This window comes from Mixophyes fleayi, chromosome 1 (assembly GCF_038048845.1).
Source record: "Mixophyes fleayi isolate aMixFle1 chromosome 1, aMixFle1.hap1, whole genome shotgun sequence".
NCBI lineage: Eukaryota > Metazoa > Chordata > Amphibia > Anura > Limnodynastidae > Mixophyes > Mixophyes fleayi.
In genome coordinates, this window is record NC_134402.1 from 162,890,981 (window position 1) to 162,910,649 (window position 19,669).

The 19,669-nt window shown below is 39.0% G+C and overlaps 1 protein-coding gene across 2 annotated transcripts in view; it reads left to right on the plus strand.

The window, feature by feature from the left end:
* Positions 1-13,943, plus strand: part of KLHL8 (kelch like family member 8) — a 33,309-nt gene extending 19,366 nt beyond the window's left edge. For both annotated transcript variants that reach the window (XM_075202930.1, XM_075202922.1), the window contains 4 exons: positions 429-597; positions 1,869-2,028; positions 7,793-7,994; positions 12,757-13,943. In XM_075202930.1, the coding sequence (XP_075059031.1) occupies positions 429-597; positions 1,869-2,028; positions 7,793-7,994; positions 12,757-12,880 (655 nt within the window). In that variant the 3' untranslated portion in view covers positions 12,881-13,943. The remainder of the gene's footprint in view (positions 1-428; positions 598-1,868; positions 2,029-7,792; positions 7,995-12,756) is intronic.
* Positions 13,944-19,669: the final 5,726 nt, after the last annotated feature.

Below are 19,669 nucleotides of genomic sequence, written 5' to 3' on the forward strand. Positions count from 1 at the left end.
GGAAACCGGAGCACCCGGAGGAAATCCACGCAAAAACGGGAGAACATACAAACTCCTCACAGATAAGGCCATGGTCAGGAATTGAACTCATGACTCCAGTGCTGTGAGGCAGAAGTGCTAGCCACTGAGCCACCGTGCACTATATATATATATATATATATATATATATATATATATATATATATATATATATATATATATATATATATATATATATATATATATATGTATATGTAATTATAATCTGCTTTAAGTGTAGTCTTCTGTTTTTGTTTCTCGCTATTGATATCAATGTTGGTGCTGATGTTCTTGTGTATATGTTATTTTTCTTTTACATGATGTAATATATCTCTTGTTCCATGTGCTGTTACCCTTGCCTTGAGATAATTAAACCTTTACTTTTTACACCCTTGTGACTTTTTTAATAGGAGAGGGATTGCACTATCCTCTCTTGGTGGACCAATATATGCCATTGGAGGTTTGGATGACAGCACTTGTTTCAATAATGTGGAGAGATATGATGTGGAATGTGACCAGTGGACTGCTGTGGCTTCAATGATCACTCCTCGTGGAGGTGTTGGATCAGTTGCTCTTGTGGTGTGTATACTTTCTGTGATGGAGTATAAATGTATGATGTCCAGATTATTATGCAATTGTACATGTAAGAATCCTTTTCTAAAAGTATGCAAGCTCCTTTTGTAACACAAAATATACAGGCTAGCCCCACACTAGGGTGTTTATTTATTTATTTTTTTGTTTTTTTTACATTTACTTTTGAAGAGTATCTGTATCCTAAGTTACATGTTGCTATCGCTTTCAGGCTATTTTTAATAGAACATGATTATCAACACCTATGTAGGGGCTCCAGTGCTGACCTCTAGCAATGCAGCCTCTGCACTTGCAAAGCTCCAGCCTGTCGACTCCATTCTCTACCATTTTTGAGAGGCATACTGCTGTCTCTCCAGGGCCTGGTCTAGCATAATGTATAATTACATGCTATCAAAGGGTTATAGCAAGGGATATCTGAACAACAGGCTGATTGTAGAGTATGTAGGTTACGGGAGGGGTTTAATGTGCCAGCGATTGTGGAGATGGATGTAGTCTCTCCATAATGTACATTGCTACCTGTGTTTTTATAAAACTACTGAAGAATGATGATGGACTATTTTTTTTTTTTTTTTTTTTTTTATTTATTTATTTTTATATACACACTTTTATAGTATGTGTAGAAATAAAGGTTTTGATTTTTAATAACTGACAAATCTCTTTTATAGTATTCCTCTATTCTGAAGGAATCATGTTTACTTCAGTACTGTTATTTCTAAGTACAATATTGTTTCTAGTCTAACTAGAATTTAACCACACTGGTTATACCCAGACATACACCTACGTTAAAGCTAAAATAACTTTTCCAGTTGCATGAAATATTTTCCATTTTCCACTAATGGGGGGGGGGGGATGCTTTGCGCACACTATGTCACAAATGTAAATGTTCATTAAATCAGATGAATGTGCAGTTTTGTATTTTGCTTTTTCTTGCTAGTGTATGACTTAAAAGATGCGCTCAGAATGAATTTAGTTTTTTTGATCTCGGTGCAACTTATTGCAGCATATCCTGTAAATGAATAAACTGTCATCATTACCTTGCATAAAGGCCTATATGAAGCCAGATAAGGTTAGCTGAAGCTACTGATTCACACCTGCATACCCACACCATCTCCAAATGCGTGTGGCAGAGTCCCGTCAAACAGTGCGACACAGGATTAGGGTTTTATTGCCCGTTAATTTACACAATAAATTTATGGTTAGAAAAATCATACATTCACACTAGCAAAAATGCACAAAATAACTTTCACTTGTGTATTAAGAACCATGTGTATGCTGTTGGAGGTAATGATGGCGTGGCTTCGCTCTCCAGTGTGGAAAGGTACGACCCACACTTGGACAAATGGATAGATGTGAAGGAGATGGGCCAGCGAAGGGCAGGCAATGGAGTTAGTGAGCTGCATGGCTGCTTATATGTTGTAGGTGAGTGTTATACAAAACTATGTATTCTTCATAATATGAAAAAAGTATAGAGTAGAAGAACGGTACATTGTTAAAAATAAATGGTACTCCTATTTACATGTGCTATTTATATTACAACAAATGTAACTATTTTGCTGTATAAAAGGGTTGTACCAATTCCAGGATTCCCCGAAATCGTGGGGTTGTTCTGAAGATTCCATTTCGGCTGACCACATCGAATTTTGTAACTCCTGTAATTTTATTGCGCAATAGTTTCTTATTTTGAATAAAAAATTACAGGTAAAATTTTACTATCTAGGTTTATGTTTTGTTGAATTGAAGAATGCAGTTTTATTTTAGAAACATAAAATATGGACTTGGTCCACCCTTGTAGTTGTATTCAGTTATAATGCTTGTGCATTATGACCTCTCAGCTTTCCAATGATTTGGGACAACCATATTGACATGATGTCCATAAAAGAACCAAATACCAACACTATATGCATTAGCACCGCATTTAAAATGTTACCAAATGGTTGGGGTTTTTTTTGTGTTTTTTTTTAATGTAAATATTCTAGTCTCCACGACCTAGGAATGATTAGTGTTTTATCCATCATTTTCCTTTTAATCTCATCTGATTTTGATTTCTACACATCTCTAAATTCTGTAATAGATATTTAATAGCTCAAATAGGGTTTTTTTTTTGTTTGTTTTTTTAATATTTTCTACATTTCCTTTTCAGTTTCTGTAATGTAAATATTTATGGAAGAATGTGTAAAGCATTCTTGTTATGACTTTATCTCTTTTCCATTCTGGTGCAAGCCTGTTTGGAGTATTCTGTCATTGTTTCATTATTCTTTCCCACAATTCTTTTATCTGTTCCTAAAGCTCTCCTTTTATTTTTGAGTGGTGGTAATCTCGCAACACAATAGCTCGGGGACATGAACTTGTAGCTACAGATGCCATGTCATTAGGGTATGGCCAGTTCCAGAAAGGACCAAATATATGACCGAACAGTCAGAGAGATAGCAGACACAACCCCTGAATGTGCTCCTAGCTTGCACAAACTGTCTAACATATACATTCCCCTGTGCTGAGCACAAGTAAGCAAAATATTTTTGAGTCTCGCATACATACTCTTTGATCAGTCTTATAGATAATGTTCAACGAATAAAAACATCTGATGAGTTATTGCAGTTTTGTGCTCTTTTCACAGTGTATATAGTATATAACGCCTTAACCAACATACAAAAGAAACGTTATTCAGTCATATCAGAAAAATAACTATTCTGATGGTCCTTTTTGTTTTATTTTTTCATGACCGTTTTATGGCTTTCATTTGGTAGCATATTTTGCGTAAATGTCTTTTTATTGTATGGAGAAAACTTCCATGAAGGCTACTTTTAGGTTATTGGTACAACCCTAGACATTTATCACACAATTTAACTGGTTAATGGCTTCAAGGTGCAAGTGTACCAAATCCTCAGCAACGTCTGGGTCGGGGAAGTGATCAGTCAGGGTTACAGCATCAACTTGTTTGGGATTAAAGAGCTAATCAGACTACCTTGCATGCCAGAGTTTTATCTCGTAGTTTACCGTGAGCAGTAGGAGACACTGGAGTTCTGTGGTAGTGATGATTTTTCCATACCTCCATTGCATTGTTTCAAAGGGTATTATTAAAACCTTTTTTGTTTATAAAGGTCTGTCCTATGTTGGACTTGAGGTCCCTCAACATATTTTATGAGCACCTTCAGCTGCAAGATGGAATTGCTGTATTCTGATATGGCATCCAAGGAGCAGGGGAATTTTCTCTCTTCCATTGATATCACTTTCTTCCATAACTACATGTTTCTCACACCAGTGACTGCGCTAGTTTGTGCTATTTCCGTTTAGCCAGTCATTGCTTCCAATGGTGTATACAAAAGTATTGGCAATTGTAATTGTGGTACATTAGGGGGATTCCTTACCTGGATGAGCTATTGATCGAGGTCCCGCTTCAGTGAGGAGAAAGTAGACAGCCTTTGCCTACCTCTGACCACCTTATCAACCTTTGGCTGATTGATCATTCAGTACAAGTCCTCCTTAGTCCTGGTGCAGAAAATTACTTTTCTGGGATTGATTTTTCAACACTGTTCAGGCCAAGATCTTTTGTGCCCTGGAGAAGATCTCTTGTCTTCAAGACTGGGTTTAAGTGCGTGAAGGTACATGCAGGTCCTACACCTGATGGTGGCAACCTTAGATTGTTTCGTTTTCCCAATTTCTTGGCCACAAGTACAAGAAGCTTGTCCCTTTTGCTCAATTATCCAATTATTCTTCCCCAAAGTCTGCAGGCATGTCTCTTCTGATAAATGGTGGACCTGACCCTGTCCCTGGGCTATTCATTTCTCATCTCCAATTAACAGGTTTTTTTTAAATGCCAGACTATTTTTTTTGTTTTCAAACAATATATAAATCACTGTGTCCGCAAATACATTAAGTAGGAGATTTTGTTCACAATATATAATTGGGGTAATCTTCCTAGTTTCCCTGATTTTTCTAATTGGCATTTTGATCTTTCTAAGGTAGGGTGATGGCCTAAACTCCCAAACCCTTCAGATACGTTAGTCTCTGAAAAAAGTTGCACCTCCCTATAAACATTGTGGAGAGTAATATTCTGCACATTTTCTGCATTGTATGGTGGGCTTTATTCATGTCTGTTTGACAAGAGAAATGTGCTTAATAGGTGAAATACTTTTTTAATTTGATCTATAATATAAAAAATGTAAACCACACACATCTGTTTAATCACATACCCTATTTATTATACATAAAAAAAAAAAAAAAAAAAAAAAAAAAAACATATTAAGAACATATATTTAACTTATAAACCTTGGGATGACCTGGAGAGAGGCCTTACTTACACATTCCCATTGGCTGATCTTCTCTGGATTCCCAAATCCTGGAGGCCTCCTCAGGCTGCCTTACCACGTCTCACGAGTGATGCTCTTATAATTTGGGACAAATTTCTAAAGATATCGAATGTGGTCACCCTCCCTACTTCTAATCTAATATCTCCCTCCTTGCTTTACCTAAACTCATACCTAATCTAAGCCTGTCCTTGTGGTACTCAAAGGGTATTACCAATATTTAAACACACTTTATTCTGACTCATCTCTATTATCCTTCTCTTATTTGAGGGAAAAATTCCAAATCCCTAAACAAGATTTTAATAAATATCTCCAAGTTAGACATTGACTACATTCCCTGCGCACACAATGCACCTCCTTACAACACCCTCCAGCCCTCCTCTTTACCAGACTGTCAACTGGAATTAATAAGGCAGCCATCTCCTTTTGGTACACTCACCTTAACACAAGTAATCAGCCGGTGAAGGCCTCCTCCCAACTAGCTTGGGAGAGGGATCTCGACTGGGTATTTAAACCGAATCAATGGGACATTTACCAAAATGCCCATCGGATGTTGAAGTGTTTGAAGCACACAGAGATGCTCTACAAGTTACTCCACAGACTCTATATGATCCCGGATAGACTGCATAAGATATGGCCGGCCCAGACCAGGGCTGGTTGGCACAAGAGTGGAGATATAGGAGATTTTTTTTCATGTCTTCTGGAGTTGCCCCGTGGTCCGTGTTCTCTGGGCAGAGGTGTATACCTTAATATCAAACATCACTCAAACTGCGATTCCCAATACTCTGGAAGTAGCACTTTTACACTTTTTTTTTCCTGCACAAGTTTTATTATTGGAACGGTATGTCATAGGTCACATTTTTATAGCTACCCGTGTGGCGATAACCCAAGTGTGGAAATCTGCTACGTTACCTTCCATAGCCAAGATAATTTCTAAGGTTCAGTTAAGCTGTGATATGAAAACTATGGGAGTGCCATACACCTCTTCTGCCTCCTCTCCCCACATCAAATGGTTTGACTGGAATCAATATGTCTCCTAAACTCGGAAAGATTTTTTGAGTCGCCTTTAAATTTGCCACAGTAATTTGCCACAGATGTTGCTCCTCATGCTGTAACTTGAACAAATCGCAGTTTAAGATGTGCAGATTTGTACTTTTTGATTGTATTGATATGTACTTTCTTCCCTTCCCTTTTCCCTTCCCTCTCCCCCTTATCCATTGTATTTTATAGTGTACTTTTTTTTTTTTTTTTTTTTTTTAATACCCTTTGATTAAAAGCTTTAATAAAAAACATTATGGAGGAAAAAAAAACGTATATTTAGAATAGGTTTTGCTGCAACAATAAAATACAATATATTCTATAATATAATGTGACATTATATAAATACCATTAGTTCTATTAGGTAGGTTTGAAATGGTTAAACAGAAATCTTCTGTTTCTTAACTGAATATATGTACTGGCTCTGTACGGAAACGTCCCAGTAGTCAAAATTGTGTGTCCTATGAAGTCTCTCTCCTTAATCAATGCTAACAAGCAAAGGCAAGTAGCAAGGGGATAGTTGCATAGTATATATGTCCTCTTCCCAGTCTTTTCTCATGAAGAGCACAGATATGCACGTAAAAAAAAAAAAAATTCTTTTTTTTTTTTTTTTTTTTTAAATTAAGCATAGTCCATTTTTCTTAATCTGGTGTTGTCTTTGTGAGCACCAAGAGGAGTTATCCATTTATATATTAATGTCAATTTTAACTGCAGTGGCATGCATTAGCCATGAAGGGGTCAAGAGGAACAGGAATGTGATAGCCAACGTGACTAGAATCCTGTATTAGGCAGAAGTCGTTCCAGGAGTGGAGAACTGGCTAATTTAAGTCTGTTTAATTCTAAGGGTATGGGTCTTTATTCTTCAGCTCATTTTCAAGTGGGAAATTACTGAAATTGTACCATAACGCCATCTGATCCACATCAAAGTTCTGCAGTTTATATCTTGCTATTAAGATCCCATACCAGCTTGGTATATACCTCTTCAATCCTCTGGAGGGACTCCTTAATGTCTGACCTACCTTTTACACATATGGTTAGTGGAAAGAAAGTGGTTAAAGTTGCCATGAAATAACATTCACTACATAAATTTCACATTAAGAAAAAAATATTTTCTTCAGAAGGTATTGTCTAAATTTTGTTCCTCTGGTAATTGTCATCTAATGCTAACTGACATGCCAAAGAGCATTTGATCACTATTACATTAAATTACTGTGTTTGTTTTTTGTGTTTTTATTTAAATAAATAGCTTAATGTTGCTTGTCAACATTTTGCTGCATTAACAAGGATTAAAAATGTCCCTTGGTCATGTTTACAGTGACTCACCACAGACAATCTGTTGGAACAGTCTTACATTTTGTGCTGTATTTTCAGTTTGTCATCCTTGGCACTGTGACTTATTGTGCACTGCACGTCTCATGCCCTTTAATCCGGCATCCCCTACTTCATTATTTCTTTGGGGACCCCCCCCCCCCCCCAAAAAAAACAAAACAAAAACAAACAACTAGTACCAGAGAGAAAATGAAAAGTTAATAAAACTAAAGTGTGATTCATTCTCTGCTGCCCCTGAACTCTGTTCTGGGAATATGCTTGTTTTGTGTATGTTTAAATACAGATCTGATTTTATACGTTTCATGTTTTTTCTGTGTAAGAAAGCTGGATTGTACTCTTAAGTTATAAAGGCAAAGATAATAATCCTTTTTGCATATATAACTTCTCAGTAGATTCCCTTCATGTTTGGTGTATCCTTTATTGAAAAACAGTGGTATTCAGCAAGAAGGTACAGTATATTGTACTGTGATCTGTTATTTGACACGCGTGTTGTCTTTTTGTTGTCTTTACAGGTGGATTTGATGACAATTCTCCCCTTAGTTCAGTAGAACGATATGATCCTCGTACCAATAAGTGGGAGTATGTTGCAGAACTCACTACCCCAAGGGGAGGAGTTGGCATAGCAACTCTAATGGGCAAAATTTATGCAGTTGGTGGTCATAATGGTAACTCATATCTAAATACTGTGGAATCCTATGATCCAGTAATGAACAGGTAATTATGTATGGCTCTGTATTCAGCCATGAAGTAACATGTGTAGCCGTATACTAGGACACAGCATGTATTTGTTTTACTTAAAATATTGATTAAAATTGCATTCATTTGATTGTCACCTTTTTCTGTTTACATTCTTATTTAAAAAGATTGACATTACTGTTTTACACTACTGTTCAAGTCTAACACTGAAAATAAATAAGAAAAAAACAGTGCTAAGCCTAAAGTAAATCTGGAATAGTAATGTTTCCAAAAATATAAAAATGTTGTTAATTAAAAATATAAAGTCCACCTTCTAATCAAGAAACATATTTTACTGCTATCAATAACAATGTAAAACAGCAGTATTCTGTCAAATAAAGTAAAATACCCCCACAGTGTCGTACACTGTAAATCACACACAAACTTGTGCTCAATGGAGCCTGTAGTATATTTCTAATTGAGAAAAGGTTGGTGGGTAAAGTCACATCCTTGGTGAAACACACTGTATATAGAAGTGTATAGACAATGAAGTGTGCCTAATAGGATACAGCACTTTAGTCTCAAATGAGCTCATATAACATGCAACTTTCACAAGAAAAAACAAAAACGCCAAGGAGTCCGGATAAGTATATGCCTTTTAAGATCGCGTAGATTTAATAATACAGAGTATGATGTGACTCCTAATAGATTTTCAACAGCAACATAGATGTATCTACAATCATATGTAGTTGCACCTCTCATTCTTAAATATAACGTCAGCAGGCAGATTTCGCTTAATCCACAATATAGAAGTCACTGATTTAGCTCTTACATTTGTACAAACCACTCAATTCTTGTGGCAGCTTGATTAGCAGCAACTCATAGGCTGCAAAGAGAGAAATCAGGAATCAGCCGTCAGTAGTGATAAGCTGTTGTGAGGTCTGCTTCCAAAAGTTCCATAGTACAGTGGAATAATTAAGGCAGCTGACACGCTGCAGAACTCCCTCAGTGGAAGTCCAAAATAAGTGCATTTAATCACAGTTGGAAAGATCAAATTCTATAAAATCCTTCTCAGTCCAGCAATAAAATAAAACCTAAATATACCAGTGTGTATAGTAATAGTTCTGTTGCGTTATAGTTGATATAACTTCATCACAGGATACTGTAACAGCATTTTTTTGCTTTGGGCTGCCATTATGAGTTTTTTTAATTGTTACAATGATAGACTGGATCATATTTTGAGAGCCCATTCTTTTGTTGGTTTTAGTGAAAATAAATACACTTAGGGGGATGATTCAATTCTCCCCCTGAAGTAGCACGGCGATAACTCTTACTGTTATTACAGTAAAGTTAACCCGGTCCTGAGCTGCGAGCAAAAAGCCAGTGTTGAAGCTACCGTAACAGCGGTATTTACGCACACTATTACCGTAATAAAGATGCGCAGGCCGCGTTACTTTTTACAGTAACACGGCCAATTGAATTTCCTCCTTATACTCACTATGACATGTACTCTGACCATGATTTAACTTTAGTTGAATTAAAGTCAATATATTCCTGCCTTCCTGAATTTAACCCATTTTCAATAAAATGTAACCGTCACATCTAGGTTGGGTTTGAACTGCCCACAAGGCCCTTATATGATGTTGTATAACGTAATCTGATCCAGTCTCAATTCTGAGCCACTATCCCCTTGTTTCAGCTTTGTACTCTTATAATCAAAGGGTAGGTAGCTCATGCGAGACCTTACATTCTAATTAGATGTTTGTATTTATTTTGTCCATCCTGTATGTCCCTGCTTTTTGTGTATGTCCTGTTTTCCCCACAGTACAATGCTGCGGAGCTGTGTGGCGCTTTACTAATAAGCAACAACCATCTGGAAGTCTCAGTAATTACTAGCATCACAAATCTTTACACAACAATTTAATATTGTTATAGAGATGTAAAGGAGGCTGGAGTGTACCAAGTCCCCCTCCTCGGTGAAGGAGGAGGGGGGATTGGGTGAGATGGCCGCGCTGTGCACAGTGCTTCAAAGGGGAGGATTTCAACAGATGCCAGGCGATTCTACTTAGAGAAGTGGGGGGGGGGGGCTGCTGCTACTGTTCAGAGACAATCTGATGGAAGGCAGGTCTTTCACTCCATTGTCTTGGAATCCACAGATGCCAGTCTCAGAGTGGGGGGCAGTGGTCCTTCACTTGAGACTGCAGGGACTGTGGGAAGTACAGGAGTCAGTTCTGCCCATAAATGTGTTGAAACTGATGGCCATTCTGAAGGCATTGCAGGGAGCACAGAGTGTTTTGCAAGGAAGACCGGTTCGCGTTCAGTCTGACCATGCCACGGCAGTGTCATACATAGACAGGATGGCACCAAGAGTTCAGCAGCAATGAAGGTGACGTTTCAGATTTTGGCTGGTAGGCGGATTATCTAAGTCGGCACGAAGTTCTGCCAGGAGAGTGGGCTCTTCATCCGGAAGTTTTTCAGTCGATGGTAGACAGGTGGGGACATCCGGATCAAGATCTGATGGCATCACACGTAAACAGGTTCCAGAGATTTGCGCAAGAGATCCACTAGCAGTGGTGGTGGATGTGTTAATGATGCCATGGGACTGCAGGTTAGGTTACCTGTTTCCTCCTATATCCGTGATTCCCAGGGTACTTCGGAGAGTCAAGCAGGGAGGTCAGCCAGTCATTCTGGTGGCTCCAGCTTGGCCACGAAGAGTCTGGTATTCAGAAATCCTTCTTATGGCAGTGGGTCTGGGTATTCGGCTACCCCTTCGGAATGATCTACTGATTCAGGTACCATTCTTGCATCAGGATCTAGCCAGGCTAAATTTAACGGCATGGCTTTTGAGGCCAGGCTGTGGAAATCTAGAGGGTTTTTCTTCGAGGGTAGTTAAGTCAGGAAGCCGGTTTCGGCCCGAATTTACCACCGTATATGGCGTACATATAAGATTTGCCGTTCAGAATCTTCTCATCTTGCAAGGTTTCTTACTTTTCTACAAGATGGTTTGGATGCAGGTCTTCTATTAGGATCTCTAAAGGTTCAGGTGTCTGCACTGTCTGTATATTTTCACAGACGTTTGTCTGAGATTCCTAATAAGACTTTTTTACAGGGAGTTCTTCATATTCAACCTCCCTATGTTCCACCAACGGCTCCTTGGGATATTAATTTGGTCCTTAATGTGTTGCAAGAGTCTCCGTTTGAACCGTTGCAGTCGGCAGAGTTACAGTTCTTGACTTGGAAAGTGGTTTTCCTTCTTGCTATTGCCTCAGTGCGGAGGGTCTAGGAGCTGGGGGCTTTGTCTTCTCGTGAACCTAATCTGATCTTTCATGACAGAGCGGTTCTAAGAACAGTTCCATCATTCCTTCCTAAGGTGGTATCTGGTTTCCATGTAGACCAGGAGATAGTAGTTCCTGTGTTCACAGAGGATTCTCCGGGATCTGGAACAGGAGATTTTTGGATGTAGTTAGGGCTCTACTAATTTATGTAAAGAGAACTGCAAAAATTCGTAGGACAGATTCTTTATTATTCATGTTTTGATTTTTCAAGAAGTGGATGGCCAGCGTCTAGACAATCTATTGCGAGGTGGCTTACCCTGACTTAAGCAAGCTTATGTCGGTGCTAACCGACTTGTTGCCCATTCCACCCATCCTGTTTGGGCGTCTTGGGCTGCACGAAATGGGGCCTCAGCGGGTCAGTTATGCAGAGCAGCCACCTGGTACTCGGTCCATACTTTTACAAAATTTTACCAGTTTAATATTTTCGCGTCTTCTGACGCCTTATTTGGCCGTAGTGCACTACGTGCTGGACTATCAGAGCGGTCCCACAATTCAAAGGGGCTGTTTTAGTAGGTTCCTGGTGTTAGCAGTGTCCCCCAGATGGATGAAAGAGAAAAGAGGATTTATACCTACGATAAATCGGGTTTCTCTGATTTCATCTAGGGGGGACTGCGTTCCCTCCCTTCTCTTTTCTTCTGTGTGTTGTTGGTTGATTTGGCCCAGGGGTAGGCAACCTGCGGCTCTCCAGGTGTTGTGAAACTACAAATCCCAGCATGCCTTGCCACCTAACTGCTGGTTATCTACTGGCAAAGCATGCTGGGATTTGTAGTTTCACAACACCTGGAGAGCCGCAGGTTGCCTACCCCTGATTTGGCCGCTTCTTCTTGGGGCTTTTTAATCAAACTGAATTATATGGGGGTTGGCAGGAGGAGGGGCCTGTCTGCAGCTTAAAAAAATTACTATTTAGGTGCCAAACTCCTCCTTGTGTGTGGTTTTTTTTTTTTTCTCGTGCACACATTAAATTTAGGCGTGTCATAAGAGGGAAAATATAAAAGCATGTGGTTATGTAACAAGGATCTTTGTATTTTCTTCCTGGATATGCTTAATAGCCTTCTTTGACGACAATCCTAGTGATGATGCTCAATAACATTTTCTCTTTGTAAGTGGGGAAAAAAAACAAACACCTATAAATCTGTTTGGAGTCCCAAAGTTGTGTCCTGAGATAACTATAACCTTTCTTTGAGTATAATACAAGTTGTCCAAGGGAGCACCCAGTTAATAACAAGAAGGTAAAATATATCCAAGTACACCATTCATAAGAGATTAAAATTTGGTATATCTACTAGTACTGAGGGTCAACTTTTTTGTTACAATGTATGATGGCTCTTAAGGTTTTTCATTATTGAAGTATATGCATTTCCCGTGGTTCATATCCTGTTTGCCATATTATGATTTATAAAATCTATTTTTTATTTGTCTTTTAATATATATATTTTTTTTTGTGCCCTCTGAAAAAAAAAAAATAGGTGGGAGCTGGTTGGGTCTGTGGCTCATTGCAGGGCTGGAGCAGGAGTTGCCGTCTGTGCTTGTCTGTGTAACCAGATTCGCGACATTGGCCAGGGATCAAGCAACGTGGTGGACTGTATGTGAGGAACAAAAATGGATTCAAAAACCACTTTGCCACCTTTCCCAACGGACCTTGACTACATTTAGATTTAAGGGTGTTGTGTGCTCGTGGTCTCATCCATTCTCTATAGAATGCATGGAAGTAATGACAGAACTTAAATGATGTAAATGAAGGTTGCACTCAAACTACACTTGTTTTGTGGTGATGTGTGGTTGTGACATGTAATTACTTGGCAATACTAGAAGGTTTTTTTTTGTTTTGTTTTCCTTTTCACATTTTTAATACATAAATTTACATTTAGCACCTATAACAGTTTAATTTATTTGTTCACGTGCCAAATGTCTCTTGCATAGAAACTGCACAGTTTAAGCTGAAAATAAGATATTTTTGTGTCTCTGTATATAATATGCATTGTTTTGAAATTGTGTTTATATATAGAAGTCTATTTATTAAATATCTGTTCAATGGTGATTTTCAGATTTTAACAGTGGATATTAAAAAAAATAAATAAGTTGCGTTCTGTAATGTGAATGTGCACATGGGAATGGAACATCAACATAAAAAAATGTTTGATGTCTTACCTCTACCATAACCTAAGCACAAAATCACTTGTGGTTGTAGCCAACTTCAGTGGCTGCTAAAATTTACAAATTAATTTAGTCCCGAGTTAATACACTACAATTCACAAAAGGCTTCAGTCTATGAAATTTTCAGAAAACTACAAATGAAGGCATTTTACTTTTGAGAAAACATCATTGTTTTCTCTGTTTAGTGGCATGCTACCACTGTAGAACCATTGTGCAATCTTTAAAAAGATGTCTCTTATGATCAGGTGTTGGTTTTTGGGTTTTTTTTTTTTTACTCCAGTACACTACAAACATATTTTCCATGTCTCACAGTACCACAGTTAAAAGAAGCTGTATAATATGTGTATTTTCTACAATGAATCACTAATATATTTGGCCCTAGGATTTGATGATGTGACTGGTAATTGGAGTGGCACAATATGATTAAATAGTGGGTTTTGTGTGTGTATTCCCTTCTCCTCAATTTTGTGAAATAAAAGCTATGGCTTTTTAACCTTTATCATGGTGTATTGTGTGGTTATTAACAGGTGTGGTGTGGCTTGCTCTCAGCAGTAGTATATGGGAAACTAACACTGTTGGTGACCAATGAAGACAAGGGGTTAAGAAATATTGCCCTATGAGACCTGCTGGATAATAACCCAAGAGGCAGATGCAGGTGGCTGTAGTGGACTTGTTCAAAGATCATTGGGATCTGATTCACTACTGGAATGATTTGACATAACAGCAAGCAGTGACAAGTTTTAGAACATCAAGAAAGATGCTTACAGCAACTTTAGCATATCTTGTACAAATGACGAAAAGATTATGTACAAAATAAACTGTTCTGTCTAATTTATTTGTATTTTGTGTGGTTTTTTTTTTTTTTTTCCTTACAGTATTTGTGTAGCAAACTTTCTCCCTGTAGGCAAATTTTTGTTATTTCTATGACCATGGAGAAGCTAGCAAGAAAAATCTCACAACTAACTAAAATCATGTCGTCTGCATTTATGCTTGGGAAACTAATGAATGTAATTTATATTAAATCCTGTAGCACTATATTGCACATCTATGAATAAAAAAAAAGAGAATCTGATCAACTTTTTAATAATAACTTTGTTAATGTGTGAAATGTGAAGGCCTGTAGTAGTATATTTTGCTGTGAACATGTAGGTAATTAACTTAAATAGTAACTATTCTGGGTGGTTATGTCCACATTGACATATAGCATACTGTGATATACAGTATGTATACCTTAACTGAATTATAGAAATTAGATTCTACATGTTGGTGGATTAGACTGCTACACCAATTATTATTTTTTTTAATAACCAAAAATGAAATTTATTTACCAGTGGAAATTGGATTATATTTTTACCTACTCCTTTTGTTTTTTAAACAATAAGTTTAGAAGCTATAATGCAAGTTGAATAAGAAAAAAATTAAGTACAATATCAACATTACAAATGTGGAGAGGATGGAATTATACATTGTGATCCAGTCTCACTGGCTACATGTGCTGTAAGTTCTACAAATACCTCTTATAGGTCTGCCATCTACCATCATCGTCTTCATTCATTTATATAGCGCCACTAATTCCGCATCACTGTACAGAGAACTCTCACATCAGTCCCTGTCCCAATAGAATATAAGCTCCAATTCCCTACAGAAGACAACTTAATAGCAGCAAATTAACCTACTAGTATGTTTTTGGAGTGTGGAAGGAAACCCATGCGGACAGGAAGAGAACATACAAATGTCACACAGATAAGGCCATGGTCGGGAATCTAATTCATGACCCCAGTGCTGTGAGGCAGAAGTGCTAACCACTAAGCCACTGTGCTGCCCATACCAGAAGAAATTTGACACTATTTTGTATGATTTAGCGGACCACACATTGTTTAATAAATGGTCAGTTGCAGACAAACAATACGTTTTACAATACAATGTTTATTTTAAAATGTTACATGTCTTAAGAGAACACCACCTAAAGCTGAAAACTTAGTTTTGAATGGTGTATTATTGAAATTATTTTGTATGACTTTCCACCACCCATGTTTACAGCAGTTTAACAATCCTCTTCTCACTCCTGCCAGGACCATGTTATTTACAAAAAAAACACCCATCTGTAATGGGGGTGTGCTCTGTACACATCTTAACCAGACGTGTGGGCTTGGAGTTCCGTGAGTTTGGATCCTTAAATACCACCTTTTGGGGCTCACTCCTTTTCTCCATCTACCACACTTGCTTTGGCACTGATGAGGCTGCCAACAAGCAAGATGTGAACTGCCGCTGAGCTCTGGTTCCCACCATCATCTGGATAGAGGGAGTGACCGAGTCCATCCCAGCTCTGTGGAATATCTGAGATCTTCAGGTCCTATCCCTGGTTAAGCTACCCCTCCGACCGACACATTCTCACCACGGGTCCAATCGTGTAAGTGAACCGTGGGCAGCTGCTTCTGGTCTGCATTTGCAGAAGTCGGATCCTCGGCCTATAGTAACACTGCATAGAATCCCATCTCTGCAGATGTGAAGGCCCCTACACTCAGGCTCTCTGGTGCCAAAGCTGGGTAGGTGGACTGGCCCCCTGCAATCCTTTCCTCCTCTGGGGCTACAGCTGTGTGTTTTAGCCATAAGGAGGCCTTTTCCTCATGGTGCCACACTCTGCACTTGCTGCTAGTTCTCTTGCCACACGGGTGGATTTGGGGAGAACTTGCTTTCCATGCTACCTGCAGTGCATAAACTATTGGTATGCATAGTGTCTGAACTAATGAGACCTTGACCCACGGCTTCATGATCCGGCTTTAATTCTACACTCCCTCCTTGGTCCTACCTCACCTCCCCCTTTTGCTGCTGGGGCTTCCCACTTAAGCTTATCATACAGCATAACCATTCCACCCATATAATTGTCTTCGTGGCTGATGGGTGCAACGTTTGCACTGTTGGGATATACAGCTGAAGCCGTTCTCTTTCTGATGCAACAAGGTGAGGGTTCCAGGCCTGTAAGCAAGATTGTGCCCAATAAGCTTTCTTTACTTAGTCATATTATTGCTTATTTCATAATTCCTTAAAGTATCCTACAATACGACTAATTGTTTATTTCCATCTATGCTATATTGTACCTTATGCGTGGTATCTAGGTCTATATTACTATTAATGTTGCATTGAGTTCTCTTGAATGTTTTGGGTGGGTATCACAGGGTTACCGTGCTGGCCCAGGTGGCGATTTCCATCTTGGGGCCATGTCCACTCTGTTATTAGTTTTGCCAGTTAGTTCCTCCTCTGCCACCTATGTTTATCCCAGGAATAGGGTTATTTCTGTTTGTTGTTTTTGTCATCTCTTCCTTCACCCCTGGTGCGTGCATTGACCTATCTGTTCCCATTTTCTCTCTGGTCTTTCTGAGTCTGTGGAACCATCCCCTTTACATTTTGATTCTCCTGTCCCATTACAGCTTACTGATATTCCCATAGATAGTGAAGTTCCTCTCTTGGAATGAATGTGAGGGGTTTAAATTCCACCAGCAGAGAACTGATGTGGCTGTCCAGGAGACTCATTTTCTACCCAAGACAATGCCAATGTCCCCTTTTACGTACAATGGAGTGGCCCTTCTGTTTAGTTCAAAATCTAGTACTCTTTGCTCCAGTGGTCAGGACAAAAATGGTCACTACTTTATTGTGATAGGGTCCCTAGATGGACAGATTGTGATGGACCGCAAACTTGACAGATCTTTCACTTCATCTTCCTGCACAGTGGACACTTCGGTAGGCCCCTGTGCTGCATTCTCCAGATTACTGGTGGAGTTTGGCCTATATGATATTTGGATGGTCCAGACCCCATTAGAGCGTGACTACACGTACTACTCTACGGTGCATATTTCTTATTCCTGCATTGACCTGATCTTGACAGATGGATGGTCATTGCAGAATACCAAATCAGTCCAAATGGTCCCGATATCTTGGTCTGATTATGCCCCCGTTGTCTGTACATGGAGGTTCCCTCGACCACTACTTCCTCTTGTCGCCTTTCCTCATATCTCCTGAATCTCTTAGTGGCGGTAAATATAACAACCTCTAACAATCCGAGGATCCTTATATCTTCAGCTTCTGTATACGCTTAAAGCCGTGATGCAGGGTTCTGCTATTCAAATGGGAGTAAAAATCAAACGCGCATCCATCCACCATCAAAGGAAGTTGGAGATGGAACTGCTTTCCCTTGAGTCCCTGAATAAAACACAACCCTTTGTTGCCCTCAAGTCCCAAATTGCCCTACTAAAGGGTCAATTACAGAACCTACTACTCACCTGTACCCAGCAAGCGCTGAATAAACTGCAGCACATGTTTTATGTTGCAGGTTAAAAGGGGGGGTGATAGCAAGTCGCTATAAATCTCTGTCAGAATCGTATTAAGTATCTAGTTACTGAATCATGGGCCATGATCTCTAACCCTCAGGGCATAGCCAATATGTTCCCAGTCTACTACTCTATAAGCTTCATGCTTGTGCCTCCACACCCTAACCGACACATTTCAAGATCACAAGTTTTTCAGGAGACCTCTGCCTCTCGACTATTGATGACTCTAAACTTGCTCTAAATGCCTCATGGACCTAGCTTACGATAATGTCTGTGATCAAATCGTTTCCCAAGGACAGCCTCAGGCTTGGATGGGTTACTCCATGTTCCAAGTAGAGCTCAGTCTGATTTTAGATTATATTTAAGTTATGCAACGGGAGTTTCCCAGCAGAAATGTTAGAACCTTGTAGAGTGACTATTCCCAAACCGTGCAAAGACCCAACCCTGTGCCAGAATTATAGATCTATTGTACTCCTTAATTTGGACATAAACATTAATGGTAAATTAATTGCAATGGCTTCATATCTGACAGGTTCCAATTTACCAATGGTACCAGACAGGGTTGCCCCCTCTCCCCCCCTTATATTTCTGTTAGCCATAGAACCCTTCGCTGAGCGGATTAGATCCGCTCCCAGCTTTTGCGCTAGCTACGAAAACACACAAACTGTACTTTTGCAGACAATATCTTGCTGTTTGTCAGCAGCCCTGAGGCTTCATTACCAATCCTCCATGACATGTTACGTTGTTAGAGCAGGGCTTCATGTTACAAGCTGAATACCTCCAAAACAGAATCTTTCCTATCAATATTCCAGAGGTTTGCCTCCTACAATTGAAGGCAGACTTCCCCTACGTCTGGAGGACCTCCTCCCTCTGGTATGTTAGAATCCCGATTACTCTACACTTCACCAATATAACGAGGTCTCCTGGCTGAGCAGAATAGCTGCATTTATAATGTCTATGTTGCCTAATATTATGTATCTGTTGTATACTCTCCTTTCTACTCCCCAAAATGTATATTGGTAAACAACACTGCTTACACAGCGCATATGGGTGGAAGGGAAAACCCCTCAGGTTGGTTCATTCTGTGATGACTCGATCGAATAGAACAAGGCGTTTTGACTTGGTTAAATATCAGGAGGCAGGAGTGTTGGCCCAAATGCAGGACTGGGCTCTACCTCCTGCAAACCCTGGGTGGACCTGTGGAGAAACCTTAACCTGCAAGGTGTGTGAAATTAAATACCATGGGAGACTGATGCAAAAGGTGAATTTTTCTAGCACATTTTCAAAGATTAAAACATACATCTGACTGGCTGGTATGGGCAGCACAACCTTTTTATATTATTTTTTTTTTTACTTGCTCCAATTTTTTTGTGTTTGTATTTATAAAAATTAGAGTCTGAAAGGATTCTTACATGTCAACGATGGAACTACTGTAGGATTGTATTAATGTTTATCGTTACAGCCAAGTTTTTTTTTCTCTGCTTGCTAAAGAAAAACTGGATTTTTTACTACTTACCTTAGTATTCTCTGAAACCATGAGATATTGGACCATAGGCTATAGAGCCTATTTTAGGACATTTACACTGTAAAACTTCTAAGTGGGGAATTAAATTTCCCCAACACAACGCAGAACTAAAATTACTGTATTAACGTTAATATGCTCGACACAGATTTATGCTCGTGGCTCAGGAAGCCACAAGCAAAAAGCTGGTGTTAGTGCGTGCAATTAATGTTAAAATTACTGTACTATTACTGTAATAACGGTAATAGTGCACAGGTCGTGTTACTTTTGCCAGTAACGTGGGCAATTAAAAATGTCCCCAATAGTTAAATGCTCCTACCTATCGTCACTGAACTCCATTTTATTGTTCTTGCACTTTTATTGTGTGTATTATGAAAT